General features: G+C 44.9%; 1 protein-coding gene across 9 annotated transcripts in view; it reads right to left on the bottom strand.

Annotated features, from left to right (window-relative positions):
- The window catches only part of SORCS3 (sortilin related VPS10 domain containing receptor 3), a 633,389-nt gene that overhangs the window by 430,636 nt on the left and 187,893 nt on the right, over positions 1-14,860 (bottom strand). For 8 of the 9 annotated variants that reach the window (XM_086377569.1, XM_086377575.1, XM_086377572.1 and 5 more), the window contains exons 1-2: positions 11,033-11,079; positions 8,744-8,811 (exon numbers count right to left, since the gene is read on the bottom strand). Coding sequence is in view for 1 of the 9 variants with exons in the window: in XM_086377568.1 (XP_086233694.1) it covers positions 8,744-8,811 (68 nt within the window). In the remaining 8 variants the exon portion in view is untranslated. Of the gene's footprint in view, positions 1-8,743; positions 8,812-11,032; positions 11,080-14,860 lie in introns of those variants that run through there. The other variant, XM_086377568.1, reaches the window with a different exon arrangement.

Here is a 14,860-nt window from a genome sequence, read left to right as displayed (position 1 = left end):
CAAAGAACTGACTAATTTGAAAAGACTCTGATGCTCGGAAAGATTGAGGGCAGGAGAAGAAGGGGACGACAGAGGATGACATGGTTGGATGGCATCACCGACTCAATGGACATGGGTTTGGGAGGACTCCGGGAGTTGGTGACGGACAGAGAGGCCTGGCGTGCTGCGGTTCATGGAGTCGCAAAGAGTGAGACACTGCTGAGCGACTGAACTGAACTGAACTGAATGGAGAAATAAGATGTTTTATATTAAACAGCAAAACAAAATATATGAACCGCATTGATCATCCCTCTAATTCATTCCTAGAACTGCTTTACATCCTCATAGAGTGAGGTGTGATAATAATAAAAATATAAGTACTTCTACAGTAGGGCCACTCATCACAGAATACATTGTGTTTTGCATGTACCTATATATACTTGTATATGCCTGACGCTGTTCCCTGTATGCATTAATCTTATCTTTCAACCAAACTAAATATTCCTTGAAGATAGCAATCATGACATACTTATTCTGCATCCCCCAGCAATGAGCACAGGGATGCTTACATAATGAATGCTCAATTAATATCTGTTCAGTTGAATGCTCTGTGACCAATACAGGAGTTTTCACCAGATTCATTACCACTGAAAACAAACAGAAAAAGACCCCAGTTCTAGAGGGAGGATTTCACAGCCTGTATCCACCCAGTCTTCAGGACCTCACATATGAAGAGCCTAGCGAATAGGATGGAAAGCTTTTAATTAACAGCCTAGCCAAAAAAAAAAAAAAAAAGTCATTGCACTCTGCAGTTTTGTTTCCATTAATTCACTCAGATTCAGCAGGAATTCCACTAAGGAATTGGGATGAACAGCTGTAGAGGGAGGGAAGTACATAAATAAATCATGAGTGTCATTAAAATTTGTAAACTAATAACTTCTGGGAAGTCTTGGCAATTATTATCAGGGTTTTCTTGGCAAACAAAAAAATTAATAAATTCAAAGGTCTCCACTTTCTATTAAAAAAAAACAGCATCCCCCAGAAAGGTCAGTGACAGAACAATTAGAGGAGAAAATAAATGGTCCAGACAACAGCTTGCAAAGCAGATGAAAAGTCACAGGATTCCCCAGTGGCAGGGGGATAAGACAACTCAATACAAGGAGAGCAACAGGACAAGGCAAGGCTGGGGCTGGGATTGGTTTGGGGCAACTGGAACGTCAGTTCAATTCTTTCAGCTTTGACTTAGTGTAGCCCAAGTGCTGACAGTGTAGATCCAGAAACAGAAAGGGCACTGGTCCCTGCTCTGGGCTTCCAGGCTGGGAACACAATGTAAGGATGAGACATTAGTGGGAAGCAGAGGAGAGGCACCCGGCCCAGGGAGGAAGGAGAGGGAAGGTATCCAGGAAGGTGTCCAGGAGGATGTGCCCAGGAAGTGGGCGCATAAACACCCTAACCAGGAGCCCCTTGATCTGAAGTCCCCTTGTTGTGTGGGCCCTGAGACCAAACACATAGGAGGAAGGGCTGAGAATACTTGTTGCTTTTCCAAGAGCATATTGATTCTCACACTGCCGGGCTGGGGGTGGATGAAATGGAGCGAGAAGGGAAGAGGAAACTGAGGCGAAGTAGCAAACGGGAGGGCCATCCACGGCAAAGGATTCCTGGTTCCTCTTATGCCCAGAAAACTTCAAATTTGTTTAGCTCTGTGAGGACCCCTAATCCAATAGGAATTCAAGATGAAAGCTCGTGTGGGGACCTCACACCCAATCAGAAGCTGGCCACTCACAGACCTTTGCCAGAGACTAGTGCTTGGGACGGACCGATGGAAGCTGGGGGATTGCATGCTAGCTCATCTACCTCCATAAAATGGGACCTTAAAAACAAATTTTTGGAGGAGAGGGCAATGTGTTTATCAATCCAAGTGTTAATGTTTAGGACATGGAGAACTGAGTCCAAGAAGCAATTTGCCAGTCCGAAACATAAATCCCTACCATGACTTATATTCAAAACTAAAGACTCAAAAACCTCAAGCAGTGGCTTAATCAGTCTGTTCACAGGGACCACTTTCAAAGAAAAGTGGCCCCTTGCTCCCAAATCAAGGACCAGGAATGCCACCAAGCTCAGCAGAGGGGCATGAAGAAGACACCAAAGCATGTGCTACATGCCACTGTCATAGGAATAAGTGAGAATATGACCAGTCTCTGAATGTATGATGCCTGCACACCATGCAACAATGGTCTATTCTCAGTTGACAATGGAGGAGATGTGAAGACTCTCCGAACAGACCCACAATCTTGAGAGAACAACCTTGTGGTTGCCAAGGGGTAGAAAAAGGAGGGAGGAGGGTGATGGAGTGGGATTTCAAGTTAGCAGATGTAAATTATTATACATAGAATAAACAAGGTCATATGTATAGCACGGGGAATTATATTCAATATCCTTTGACAAACCATAATGAAAAAGAGTGTGAAAAAGGAGATATATATACACATATACACATAAAACCAAGTCACTTTGTTATACATTAGAAATTAACCCGACATTATAAATCAACTATACTTCAATTTAAAAAAAGAAAGAAAAAAGAAGAGGGCTGTCTATCCAGTTCCAGGGTTTCCATTTAGGGGATGTGTGTGTTCATGGAAGGAGATCAGGAGCCAGGGAACCCTCTTTATTTTTAATTGGAGGCTAATTACAATATTGCGGTGGTTTTTGCCTTGCATTCACATGAATCAGCCATGGGTGTACATGTGTCCCCCATCCTGACCCTCCCTCCTACCTCCCTCCCCATCCCATTCCTCAGGTTCATCACAGCGCACCAGCCCTGAGCACCCTGTCTCATGCATCGAACCTGGTCTGGAGATTTATTTCACATATGATAATACACACCTTTCAATGCTATTCTCTCAAATCATCCCATTCTTGCCTTCTCCCACAGAGTCCAAAAGACTGTCTATACATCTGTGTCTCTTTTGCTGTCTCGCATATAGGGTCATCATTAACATCTTTCTAAATTCCATATATATGTGTTAATATACTGTATTGGTGTTTTTCTTCCTGACTTACTTCACTCTGAGTAATAGAGGAGCCAGGCAACACTTTTAGACTTCTTATCCAAGAAACTCAGCCAAAGTGTCTTCCTCTCCCTGAACTCACGTCCTTATCTTTGAAATGATAAGATGCCGGGGCTCAAGGAGAATGTTTGCTATGATCCTTTCTCACCCCAAGTCTCTTCGACTCTAGGGTCAATAGCCATGATTATTTCAGAATTACCAAGAATCACAGTTCAAAGACCTAGGAGTTCTGGTGACGACTTTTCCATTTCTGTGGACAGATTTCCACAGCCCTCGTTTCATTTTAGATGACCAGAGTTTTAATATGGATCAGGTTAGCCCTTGACACTGCCCATATTCCAAGTAGCATAACATTATAAAATAATTTCCTTCCAGAACAGGTGGAATTTTTCACATTTTGTCCTTTGATGAAACAGACATGCATTTCTATGGTGAAAAAAGTTTCCTGCTCCCCACCCCCACCTCACCCAATGAACTGATAATATTTGAAAGAGAGATTACTAGACCTCTACTGGGCACTATGGTATCCAACAGCCATATTTAACTATTAAACAAACTGTGGCTGCATTTTGTATGTAAACTTGAGATATGCCCTTAAGTGTGAGATACACATTCAGTTTCAAAGACTTACTACAAAAATCTAATGCAAAATTGCCCATTAATAATTTTATTGATTGTCTATTGAAATGATAGTTCTATATAACTAGGTTAAAGAAAATTTATTAATAAAATTAATCTCCACTGTTTCTTTTCACATTATTGACTGCTGGGAAATTATGTGGCTCCTATATATTTCTAATCAGACAGTGCTGGATTAGAGAGCATCCATCTCAATTACAGAAGGAATATTTTAGCCTAGAAGTTGAAATCCCAGTCCAACCACTTGAGGGCAATTTTCCCACTCTGAGAACTTCTCCCTCTTCCACTTTCCATATCATCCCAATCTTCTACTCATTAAAAATTATCTTATTCTGGAGGATTTCATGAATCCACTCTTGCCCAGCATCAGGGCCAGCACACGGGGTGGACTAAGCACAGGCTCAGGGTTCAGTAGGATTCCCCCCACTTCTTAGTTTCACAATCTGGGGCATATTGTTTAACCTCTGCAATGCTCAATGTTCCCATCTGTAAATTGAGCCCAGTGATACCCGACTCTCAAGTTTCTCACAAAAGATAGAACAAGACAGCTTAGGTATAGGAACTCATAGAGAGAAGCAGCTCAAGTTGCAGATTGTACGATGACAACTAACTCTCTCTGAGCACCTCCCATGCATAGGTGCTGCAGGGCAGGTATTTTTCAAGGCAGTTGACATAGTTCATTTCAATGAAATTTCAAAACAACTTTATGTGGTAGGTGTGGATATAACCTTCATGGTACAGATAAGGAAACAGAGGCACAGCGAGGTGAAGGAACGTGTTCAAGATGACTCAGTGGCTCAGGGGAGGAATGTGGACTTGTAACCAGGCCATCAGTCCCAGAGCTTCACTTTTAATTACCTTGATGAGGAGGAAGCTGATTAGATCTGAGCCTCCTGATCTGGACTCATTGCTCCTCCTTGGGTCTGGCCTCTATAAAGTCTGATAGAGTCGGTCTCTAGTATCACTCCTGACATATGGACAACCTCCAGGCTTGACACACTATGGACTGAAAACACCCTAAAAACAAATCCCTGGGTCTTTTTAAAAAGTCACTCCCCAGCCTCATTAATTCTACAGGCTTGACACTCCATATGTAAAATGTCCTTTGACTAAAGGATGCCAACACATGGTTGTGCTAAATGACGAATTTGTGCACCCATTCTTGTGCTGGTGGAGAGAAAATATTTTGACCACCCCCAGTATAATGGCACCTAGGCGTTCCAGAAAGAGTGTCACCAAGGACACACACTACCGCCATGCTACAGACTGCTTTTAAACAGCCTCTTGTCTATTTAGAAGTAGATGGCTTCTGAATTATTAATTCAGTGAGACAAATAATTATGTCATACTGCAACCTGGCAGGGCGCATCATCTTGTCATGACAGCTGCTGCTCCAGGCGCCTCTGCTGTACAGAAAATTGAAGAAGAATCACCAAATTCAATTTCAACTTAGTTAAGCATGTTGGACCAAATCACAGAAATGAAAAGGTGTGTGTTTAATTTAGTTTCTTTTCTGTGCTCACTGTATTAGTAAGGAAGATCATAGTGCTCTAGGCTCTAACTGTAAAATACACCACTAACAGCAGAGAAAAGAGGATAGGGGCACGGATCCTTAGGGATAAGGATAACAATAAGAAGTCAGAAGACACACGGTGAGGGCCCAGGAAGTTGGAAAGTCTCCATAAAGTTTAGGATCAGTCCCTTTTCTCAACTGCCCCCTCTGCAGGGGTTCCTAAGCTGGGCTTTATCTGACCTGTGAACCCTCCGGATAACACAAATACATATTCACATAACGCGTATCCATAGGGAATGCCTATAACATCTACCAGCTTGTTTCAAATCCCTGAAGGGTCACACCATATATACTCTGTTATCTACAGTCTATGCTAAGTAACCCCCATTGGTTTGGCCCCTCCTGTGAACCTGATGAGTCCTCCCACCCTCCTCCCTACCTAATCCAGCACCCAGCTGCTCTCCCTACCTCCTTCCTTGTCCCCTTATCTCCTACAGCCTTGCCTTGCCTGGCCTTTGCCCTGTGCGAGGGACATTTTTCCACCTTCCATTTGCCAAACTGTAGCTCACCCATCACTCCAACAGCCCTTCAGAGAATCTTTCTTACAAAATAACATCTCCAACTAGGTAGAAACTGCTATTCCAATTCCCCCTGCCCAGTCAGCATGAGGAACAACATCATAAATCACTGTTCTCCCCTCCCTATCCCCCTGCCAACACCCCGGAAGGTCTGTGATAATTCCTAGACAGCACGGAATACAACCCTTTGCATGCACTTACAGTTTCCATCCCATGGATCCCTGCCTTAGTGGATTCTTACAAACAAAACTACACAAATACACAGGGTTACAATAATCATTAATTATTACAATTAACTGAGCACTCTCCACATGTAACTGTTGTAAATGTTTGCACATTTAATATTTAATTTAGTCCTTACAGTCCATCCATGAATTTATTCATCAAGCAAACATTTATTAAGTACCTCCTGTGTGCCAGATACTATTTGAGGTATTGAGGATACAGCACTGAAGCAAAATGGAAAAAAAAAAAAAATTTCTATCTTTACAAGCTTAGATGTTAGTGGGTGTAGATTGAATATAAATAAATCAATAAGTAAATATTTAGCAGCTAGAGGGTGACAGGTTCCAGGGAGGAAAATGCAGCCCAGTAATGAAATGCCAAGTCCTGAGACAAAGGCCTCACTGATGAGGTGAGCAGAGAGGAAGAAGCTCAGACCCAAGAAAAAGCCAAGTGTAAGGGTCCTGAGGAAGATGCTGGCTTGTGCGAAGAACAGCAAGGACAATGTGGCTGGAGCAAAAGTGGGATTTGTACTGTCTCCAATTTACATTCAGAGAAACCGAGATTTACGAGAGCGAAGTCGGTTGAATGGCACTGCCCCTATCAAAATATGTCCTAACCCCCAGAACCCACAACGGAATTATCCTTGAAAGAGCATCTCTGCAGATGTAATTAAACTAAGAATCTGAAAATGAGAGCATCCTGGATTATGGGGCTGGCCCCTAAGTCCACTGGCAAGCGTCCTTCTAAGGGAGAGAAGAGGAGAAGACAGAGAAGGCAATAATGGAGCCCCGGGGATGCTGACAGACACCAGAAGCTGAAGGAGGTGAGGAAGGATTCTCTCTAGAGCCTCCAGAGGGAGGGGCCCCAAAGACACCTTGATTTCAGACTTCTGGCCTTCAGACTGGAAGAGAACACATTTCTGCAGTTTGCAGCCACTCAATCTGTGGTCCTTGATTCCAGCATCCCCAAAAGCTGATCCAGAGAAGTTAGATAAAGTGCCCAAAGCCACAGAGCTCTTTGGGTGGACAAGCTAGATTTTGAATCCTAGCAATGGGACATCAGGGTGCCCTTAGGGCCATTCGGCCATCTGCTGTCCTTGACACACACTAGTGAATATACTGACTCTTATGTCCATGGGGCACACACTCTATCACTTACTGGGCCTCCAGCATTAAGCATCTGGCCTTGGCTCCCTGGCTTTGCCTGGTTCACCCTTAGAACTACCAAACCTTTCCTGAAATTTGATATGGGCTGCCAGGTATAGCTGTCTCTCATTATAAGGACAGGATTCTCTGGCTTATTTCATTATTTGCACCAAGCAGACAGCACTGGAGTCAGGCTTAAAGGATCACCACAGCATCACTGTGATAGGGCCTGAGGGGATGGCTTCTGAGCCTCTCGTTCCCCAGGAGTCCTGTGTGAGTGGAAAGAGGCACGCTTTCATCTACGAGAGGCAGCCTGGTTACTTATACCTCTGCCAATTTCCACTGAGCACCAAATTAGGTTTTGGACATCCTGTGCAAATGAAGGCAAGCCCCGCCGATATGAGCAATTAACCCCTAAATATTTAATAGATGCTGTGACTGCTCCCCTTCCAGGAGAGAGGCTCTGGCTGGTCCTCTGCAAACAGGTCAGATAAAGAAGCAGCCAGGTTCACAGATACTCATGCCCCAGAGCCCTCTGCTCCAAGACTCCAGAGACCCTCAGGACAGGCGCTGAGATGAAAGACACCACCAAGTGAATGGCCTTTTGTGACCGTGTTCTCTCCAGTGTTTACAAATGACAGAGTAAACAGGATAGACACACAGCCCTCTTGAAGCCCACGGATGCAATAAGCAGAGCATGAAGTGCCGACTCAGAGAGGCTGATGAAACTCACTGGGGCCCTGTGTGACTGCCCGCAGCATGGCTGGAATAGTGAACTTGCATGTGAGGAGGTGTATGCAAGAGTGAGTGTGTGGTGTCTCCTGTCCAGAGAAACTGTCAGGTTCGTGGCTTCCTTAAAGCCCTCTCTGGCTTAACCCACTCACATCCTTCTCCCCATCCCAGGTCCTTGTCAGGGCTGATTTATTCAGCAGGTACAGAGACATAGAGCCTAGGGTTCACAAAAATGCTGTCATTTCTTTTAAAGTCAAAGCCAAAGAATGAGCATGTTAGGCTGAAAACAAGTTTTAATATACAATATTAATATATTTGTTTTTACTCCAATGTAGTTGTAAAATATATTTTTAATATTATTTTATGAAAGAAGGAGTCCAGGAAGGCTAGGGACCTCAGAAGTCATCACACAGATCCAATTCTCATGTGTGTCTGTGCCCAGAAGCACAGGCTTCTCAAGAGTCACAGCAAAGGACAATGAGAAACAGTCCTTAGGCTGAGACTCACGCCAAGGCTAGCATCCTTCCTATATCAGGCTCCCTTATCCACAGTCTCCTCTTGCATCAGACATGCTCTGATCTCTCTATCTTTCATTCACATTTGTCGAGCCAAAGGAGACACAGCATGAATGCAGAAGCAACCACAATGCCAAGGAGAATGTGTGACGGGCCCCAAGCAAGATCAGCAGAGTGCTAAGGAATTCACAGATAGAGACCATAATTGCCACCGGGGCATTAAAGTGGGCATCCAGGAGGAGGAGCATCTTCTGCTCCTTTCAAAACATGCTCTCCAGCTGCTCAGTTGGTGCTTCTCACGTGAGCCCAACCAGAGAAGCTAGTGAAGGACCTCTAATCCACTTACCTCCAAAGTGAGCTCTCCGTCACGCTCCCCAGGTTGAAGTCATACAGCTTCGTCAGGATAAGTATAACCTGAGAGAGGGATGCGGAGAAGGGCACAGGAGAGGAATGAGAGGGGGAAAAAAAAGAGGAAGTCAACTTTAGTTTGTGCAACAATATTCACTGCATCTCAAATCACCCAGAGGAGGACTTAGAATTTATCCGTTGAGTTGAGGGGTATTATAGGATCAAGCATGGGGGAAAAATTATTAATTTAATGCTACCTCATAACTGGTAGCATTTATTTTAATCCTGACAGTGCTTTGCACTTGAAATAAAACGTGGCAACAGGGATTAACTGGATATCTACACTTGTTTCCCCACGTCTGTCCTCCTTCAAGGTCAGGCACAGGCTGGCTAGCTCTGTTCACTCAGATGGCCACCCAGAGATCAGAGGATGGGCTTGCCTTTGATCTAGAGATGACTCTGACTTACGGACATGGACCTAAAAGGGTAAGAAAGAACTGGGCCTGATTCTGTCTTTCTACAGAGGGGTTCAAAGAGATTTCATGTTCCCACCCCACCGCTAGCACCTCACAACCATAAAATCTTGAACAACAGGCAAGCCCAGCTGCCAACGCTCTCTGATGTCGTCTGTCTTTCTCTGTGTCCCATCCATGGAGAAAGCAGACATTAGACTCCACCAGACTCCAGGACCACTTTCCTGACTCCAGTTAAAAGAAACCCAGAAGAAAGCTGCACATGAAAAACAGCTGGACAGCCCATAATAGGGTCAGCAGTTTTCTGAAATGAACATCCATTGGCCAGACTACTCCCAGTCCCCTTAAACTTTTACAGCTGAGGACTTGGATCTCCGCCATTTCCCTGCTGCCCCCTCATGCACCTGGACAATGGCTAAGGCACAATCCCATATCTACAAGGATGCAAAGTACATGCACCTGAATCTATTTTAATCAAAACACAGGTGCCTAATATACAGCGCCTGCCTTGCCTGCACACATGATAATCCAGTTACACATAATTGTGTTTATCTAAATTTAATGCACAACTCATTTCACTTTTCTCAACTCCTTCCCATTTCACAATTTAACTTCCTTCAGTTCATTTGCACAGCAGCCATTAAACTCTTTCCAAGATAATGGATTTCTGCTACCAAGATAGGACTTTTGCATGCTAGGTATCCATTTAAGATTAAAGAAAAATAATCAGCCATTATATTGAACATTTTTATGGCATTTAACCAACTACAAGACACTCATTTTGAGATTTATTCTCATCCAGCACCCCATGGGGTCGGTCAGCACCATTTCCATCTCTTTTATGTAAACTAAGAAAAAATTAGAGGCAAGGATATGACCCCATTATGGGTCAGAGAGAGTCCCTGAAAAACCTGACTTGGAACCTTCAACTTCTCTGCAAGGTTATGACTAGAGGGTTCTTTAGGTCTCTTCCCAGATTTTGTCCTGTGATGAGGAGTCGTAGGTTGGAAAGAAACAGCCAAGCCGAGAAGAACATCAAAGACACAACTATTTTAAGAACAGTAGAATCTACCAAACCACCTGACCTATTGGTACCAAAAATGCAAGTTTATGTGGTCGACGCACAATGGGGCCAAACATACTAAAATACCAGAGTTTGGAGCAGAGAAAGGTTTACTGCTGGGCCCTGCAAGGAGACAGGTGGCTTATGCCCTAAAAACTCTGAACTCGCTAAAAGCTTTCAGCAAAGCCTAGCTTTTCTGGCAAAGGTGAAGAAAGGGTGTGGTTAGTTGTGGCAAACTTTCTGGTGTTAGATTCTTTGTTCTTGAGGTCAGGTCATGGTCAGGTAACGATGTTCCTGTAAATCTCTACCGAATGTTATTCTCTATTCTGACAAGAACGGCACAGCTTTTGCCCTCTGAGGTCCCAGTCCTGGCTAAGAGGCAGATCTCAGTTAGCGACGCCCTCAGGGCCAGGTCACCAGACCCTGCCCAGCTTTCATTGCTGAGGGAGCCAGGCACCCATAACCCAACTGGTCGTCTAGCTCCTCAGGCAACCCCAACAGCGGGGGCAGGTCCTAGACTGCATCCAATGTGGACAGCTGCTGCCATTAGGTCGCAGAGGTGGAGATGGGGGAGAGGGTTCATGGTCACCTCAAGGCCTGGGATAAGGCCAATGGGTGTCCCCAGCGAGGGCTCTGGAGCCCTGTGGGACACAGCTCCCAGGCTGTTCCCTGGGACCCCCCAGCTTCCCTGCTGACCCCCAACCAGGAGCGCTGGCAGGCACTATCGGAGAAGGCTGGATCCAACTCTTACCTCACTCTCCACCTGACAACCACCATTCCACTGACAGTTGGCTGAATGACCCACTAACAGTCACTCACTGACAACTGGCCACTTGTGGGTGGGGCCCACTGTGGTGCTAACCAATGGCTGAGTAGAACCACCAAGAGTCGCTCATTGACAGTTGCTTGCTTGGGGGAGGGGCAAACTGCAGTGCTGACCAATGGCTAAGCGGGACCTCTAATTGCCACTCTAAGCTCCCACAGGTCTTCTGGTAATTAGATAACTAACGGTTGCCTGGTAATGGGTCTTGAGGTAATGGCAACCAGAAGCAGCCTTGTGCTAAGGGCCGCACACGCCCCCACTCTATTACACTATTAGCACAGCACAAAAGCAAGGAGCATGTACCCTATGCAAAGTATTGCACTCCATGCCTTTCCCGTTTGCTTCCTCATTTGTTAAATTCAGGGGCTAATGGAGACAGGACTTGTCCAAACCTTCTCCAACCAAATGCCTAGCAATGTGCCAATAATTCCTATTTGTTAAATCAATTCAAATGCATACACACCAGATTTCTCTTCATTTTACTGCTTTCATTGACTAAATCATTCTTTCACAGTCACTAGGTAAAAACATGAGTGGCTATGTGTAGACCATCCCAAATTCTGGAGAAACTCAAAACTACGTTCTTCTAGAAACAGGTCAGAGCCCCCTTTAGTGTCTGCCTGAGCAAGTCAGACTACTTTAGTGTCTTCCGATATCAAGCTTTCTGGGGCACCAAGCAATTTCCCGGAGAAGGCAATGGCACCCACTCCAGTACTCTTGCCTGGAAAATCCCATGGATGGAGGAGCCTGGAAGGCTGCAGTCCATGGGGTCGCTGAGGGTCGGACACGACTGAGTGACTTCACTTTCACTTTTCACTTTCATGCATTGGAGAAGGAAATGGCAACCCACTCCAGTGTTCTTGCCTGGAGAGTCCCAGGGACGGGGAAGCCTGGTGGGCTGCCATCTATGGGGTCACACAGAGTCGGACACGACTGAAGTGACTTAGCATAAGCAATTTCCAAAAAGTGCAAAGCCCATAAGGGGAGAAAAAAGAGATGTTGAGGGTTAGAGTCCTACTACTTAATACAAGGTCTAACAAACAACTGGATCTGAGAGCCCTTCTGAGAGCCCAGAGCTGTTCTCATTCTATCAGCATTTTTACCCAGTGCTTAGACCACAGTGGCAGACTTTATTCTGGGGGCTCCAGAATCACTGCAGAGGGTGCCTGCAGCCATGAAATTAAAAGACGCTTACTCCTTGGAAGGAAAGTTACGACCAACCTAGATAGCATATTGAAAAGCAGAGACATTACTTTGCCAACAAAGGTCCGTCTAGTCAAGGCTATGGTTTTTCCAGTGGTCATGTATGGATGTGAGAGTTGGACTGTGAAGAAAGCTGAGCACCGAAGAATTGATGCTTTTGAACTGTGGTGTTGGAGAAGACTCTAGAGAGTTCCCTGGACTGCAAGGAGATCCAACCAGCCCATTCTGAAGGAGATCAGCCCTGGGATTTCTTTGGAAGGAATGATGCTAAAGCTGAAACTCCAGTACTTTGGCCACTTCATGCGAAGAGTTGACTCATTGGAAAAGACTCTGATGCTGGGAGGGATTTGGGGCAGGAGGAGAAGGGGACAACAGAGGATGAGATGACTGGATAGCATCACTGACTCGATGAACGTGAATCTGAGTGAACTCCAGGAGTTGGTGATGGACAGGGAGGCGTGGCGTGCTGCAATTCATGGGGTCGCAAAGAGGTGGACACGACTGAGCGACTGAACTGAATTGAACTAGACCACTCTCCTTCCCTCCCTCCATCTTCTCAGTCTTTATTATGTTTCTTACATATCTCATTTCTTTTTGGTGTCTGCTTCTCGGAGGATCCAAATAAATACATCCTTACACAACTCCATGAATTTTACTTCTGCCTTCATAATAGATAGTTTCAATTTTGCTCTTAATACACATACGTTTTTGGTTAGAAGCCTTTACTGGATCCTCTGCCTAAGGATGAAATCCAGATTCCTTACCTGGTATGTAAGGCACCCCATAGTCTGACCCACATACTGTCTCCAGGCACTTTTCCATGGATATCAAGAAACTGCCCTCTGCTTTAACAATCCAAGTTCCCAAGGTGCTGCAGATAAGGAATCCATTCTCACGTCTCTGCTTTCGTTCTTTCCAGCTGTCTTGTGGTGTCATTGCCTGTGAACAGTCCTTTCATTACTGCCTGAATATGTCTACCTTTGTTCAAGAAACAGCTCAGGATCCATCTCCCTCAAGTAGCCTGAAGTCCTATTACATTCAAAATTGCATTACATAATTTGCCACAAAGTTAAACACTATCTAGATAGCTTCTGGATGTCACAGGATCTGCCTTCTCAGCTCAATTCTGAACACCGTGAGGCAGGCTTCACGTTTTCTACTCCTGTCTCCAAAGAGACAGGCTCAGTACATCAAAGGTTCCCAAAGATCATTATTTTTGAGTCAGTGGAAGATAATGGTATCTTAGCTGTAAAGCATAGTCTTCAGAAGGGGATGGTTCAATCCAGTCTATTATCCCTGTTTTACAGATGAGGAAACAGACAAAGAGAGACAAAATGACTCAAGTTAAAGTTCCAACAATGTGTGGCCTTGGTCAAGGGCCCAGAGCACTGTTCCTCCCACATTATGAGAAAAGTTGGAGCCTAACTGTCACTGGGGAGCCTGCTAAATGAAGATTCCCTGCAAGTGTGACTTGGTGAGTCTTGGGGAGGACCCAGAAATCTTCCTGTGGCTATTAGAGGACCAAGCTTTGAGAAAGACTCCATCACACCATGATTCCTCTCCCAAGTTTGGGCTACAGTGACATTGCCTTCCAGTGTGGTGGATTCCTGATCTAGAAAAGCATTCCTGCCTTTAAACTGAGCTGAATTTTACAAAGAAAACAGGTCATAGGAGATGCATGAGGAGGATGCTTCCCAACAAAATCACCCAGGCATTCCTTCAGAGGAAAGGTCCAAACAGAGAATTAGGACCAGAAGCTTCCTTTCCCCTGGAGCCGGCATAGAAGGACAAGAATAAAGTTACCAAGAGATGATAATGTAGCCTTTAGCCCAAGATATCCTGTGCCTAGCAAAGAAAACCAAGACTGAAAGAAAGCCCGCCAAACCCTTGCTTCTCTCACCAATCAAAGCCTTCCAAAGGCTCTGAGAAGGGAATTATCAGGGAAGAAAACTGAAAGCAGATGCAGAAAACCCACTAACAAGCCCCAGGGTACCTGGGAGAGGACTCAGATCAGAAAGAAGTGAGTGTGACCAAAGAATCACCAGTGGATAGATGAAGAAGGATGGAGGAGCTAGCCTGGGGTCCACAGCAAAGCTTGACATGACTCCTCTCCAGCAGATGTCCCCAGATGAGAGGTGCCAGTCCAATTCAAAGAAGAAAAAGCAGGGACCAAAGATTAACTGAACCATTACTATGTGCTAAATATTACACTGGGTGCTTCTCAATTCTCACAACAAACTGTCGAGACTGAGAAGATATAATATAGTTAGCACTCCATTTTACAGATGAGGAAAGTGAGCCCTAAGAGTTAAGCAGTCTGCTCCCCAATGTGCACAGCTAGCAAGAGACCAAGTCAGCATTCCCACCCAGGACTATGAGACTCTGCCATCCATGCTTCTTCTGCTCTAATACAATGCATCCTCCATTTAGCAAATGTTTATGTGAGCTTTCTGTGTGCAAGGCAATGAGCAGGCAAAGTGAACGGAGAAAAACACATTCCTGCCCTCAAAGAGTTTATCACTCAATCATGAATTCCACAAATATTTACTGAGC

The sequence above is a fragment of the Bos grunniens genome, chromosome 26 (assembly GCF_055505025.1).
Source record: "Bos grunniens cultivar Pamir isolate PY7600 chromosome 26, Bosgru_T2T1.0, whole genome shotgun sequence".
Taxonomy (NCBI): Eukaryota; Metazoa; Chordata; class Mammalia; order Artiodactyla; family Bovidae; genus Bos; species Bos grunniens.
This window is presented reverse-complemented; position numbering and strand designations above follow the sequence as displayed.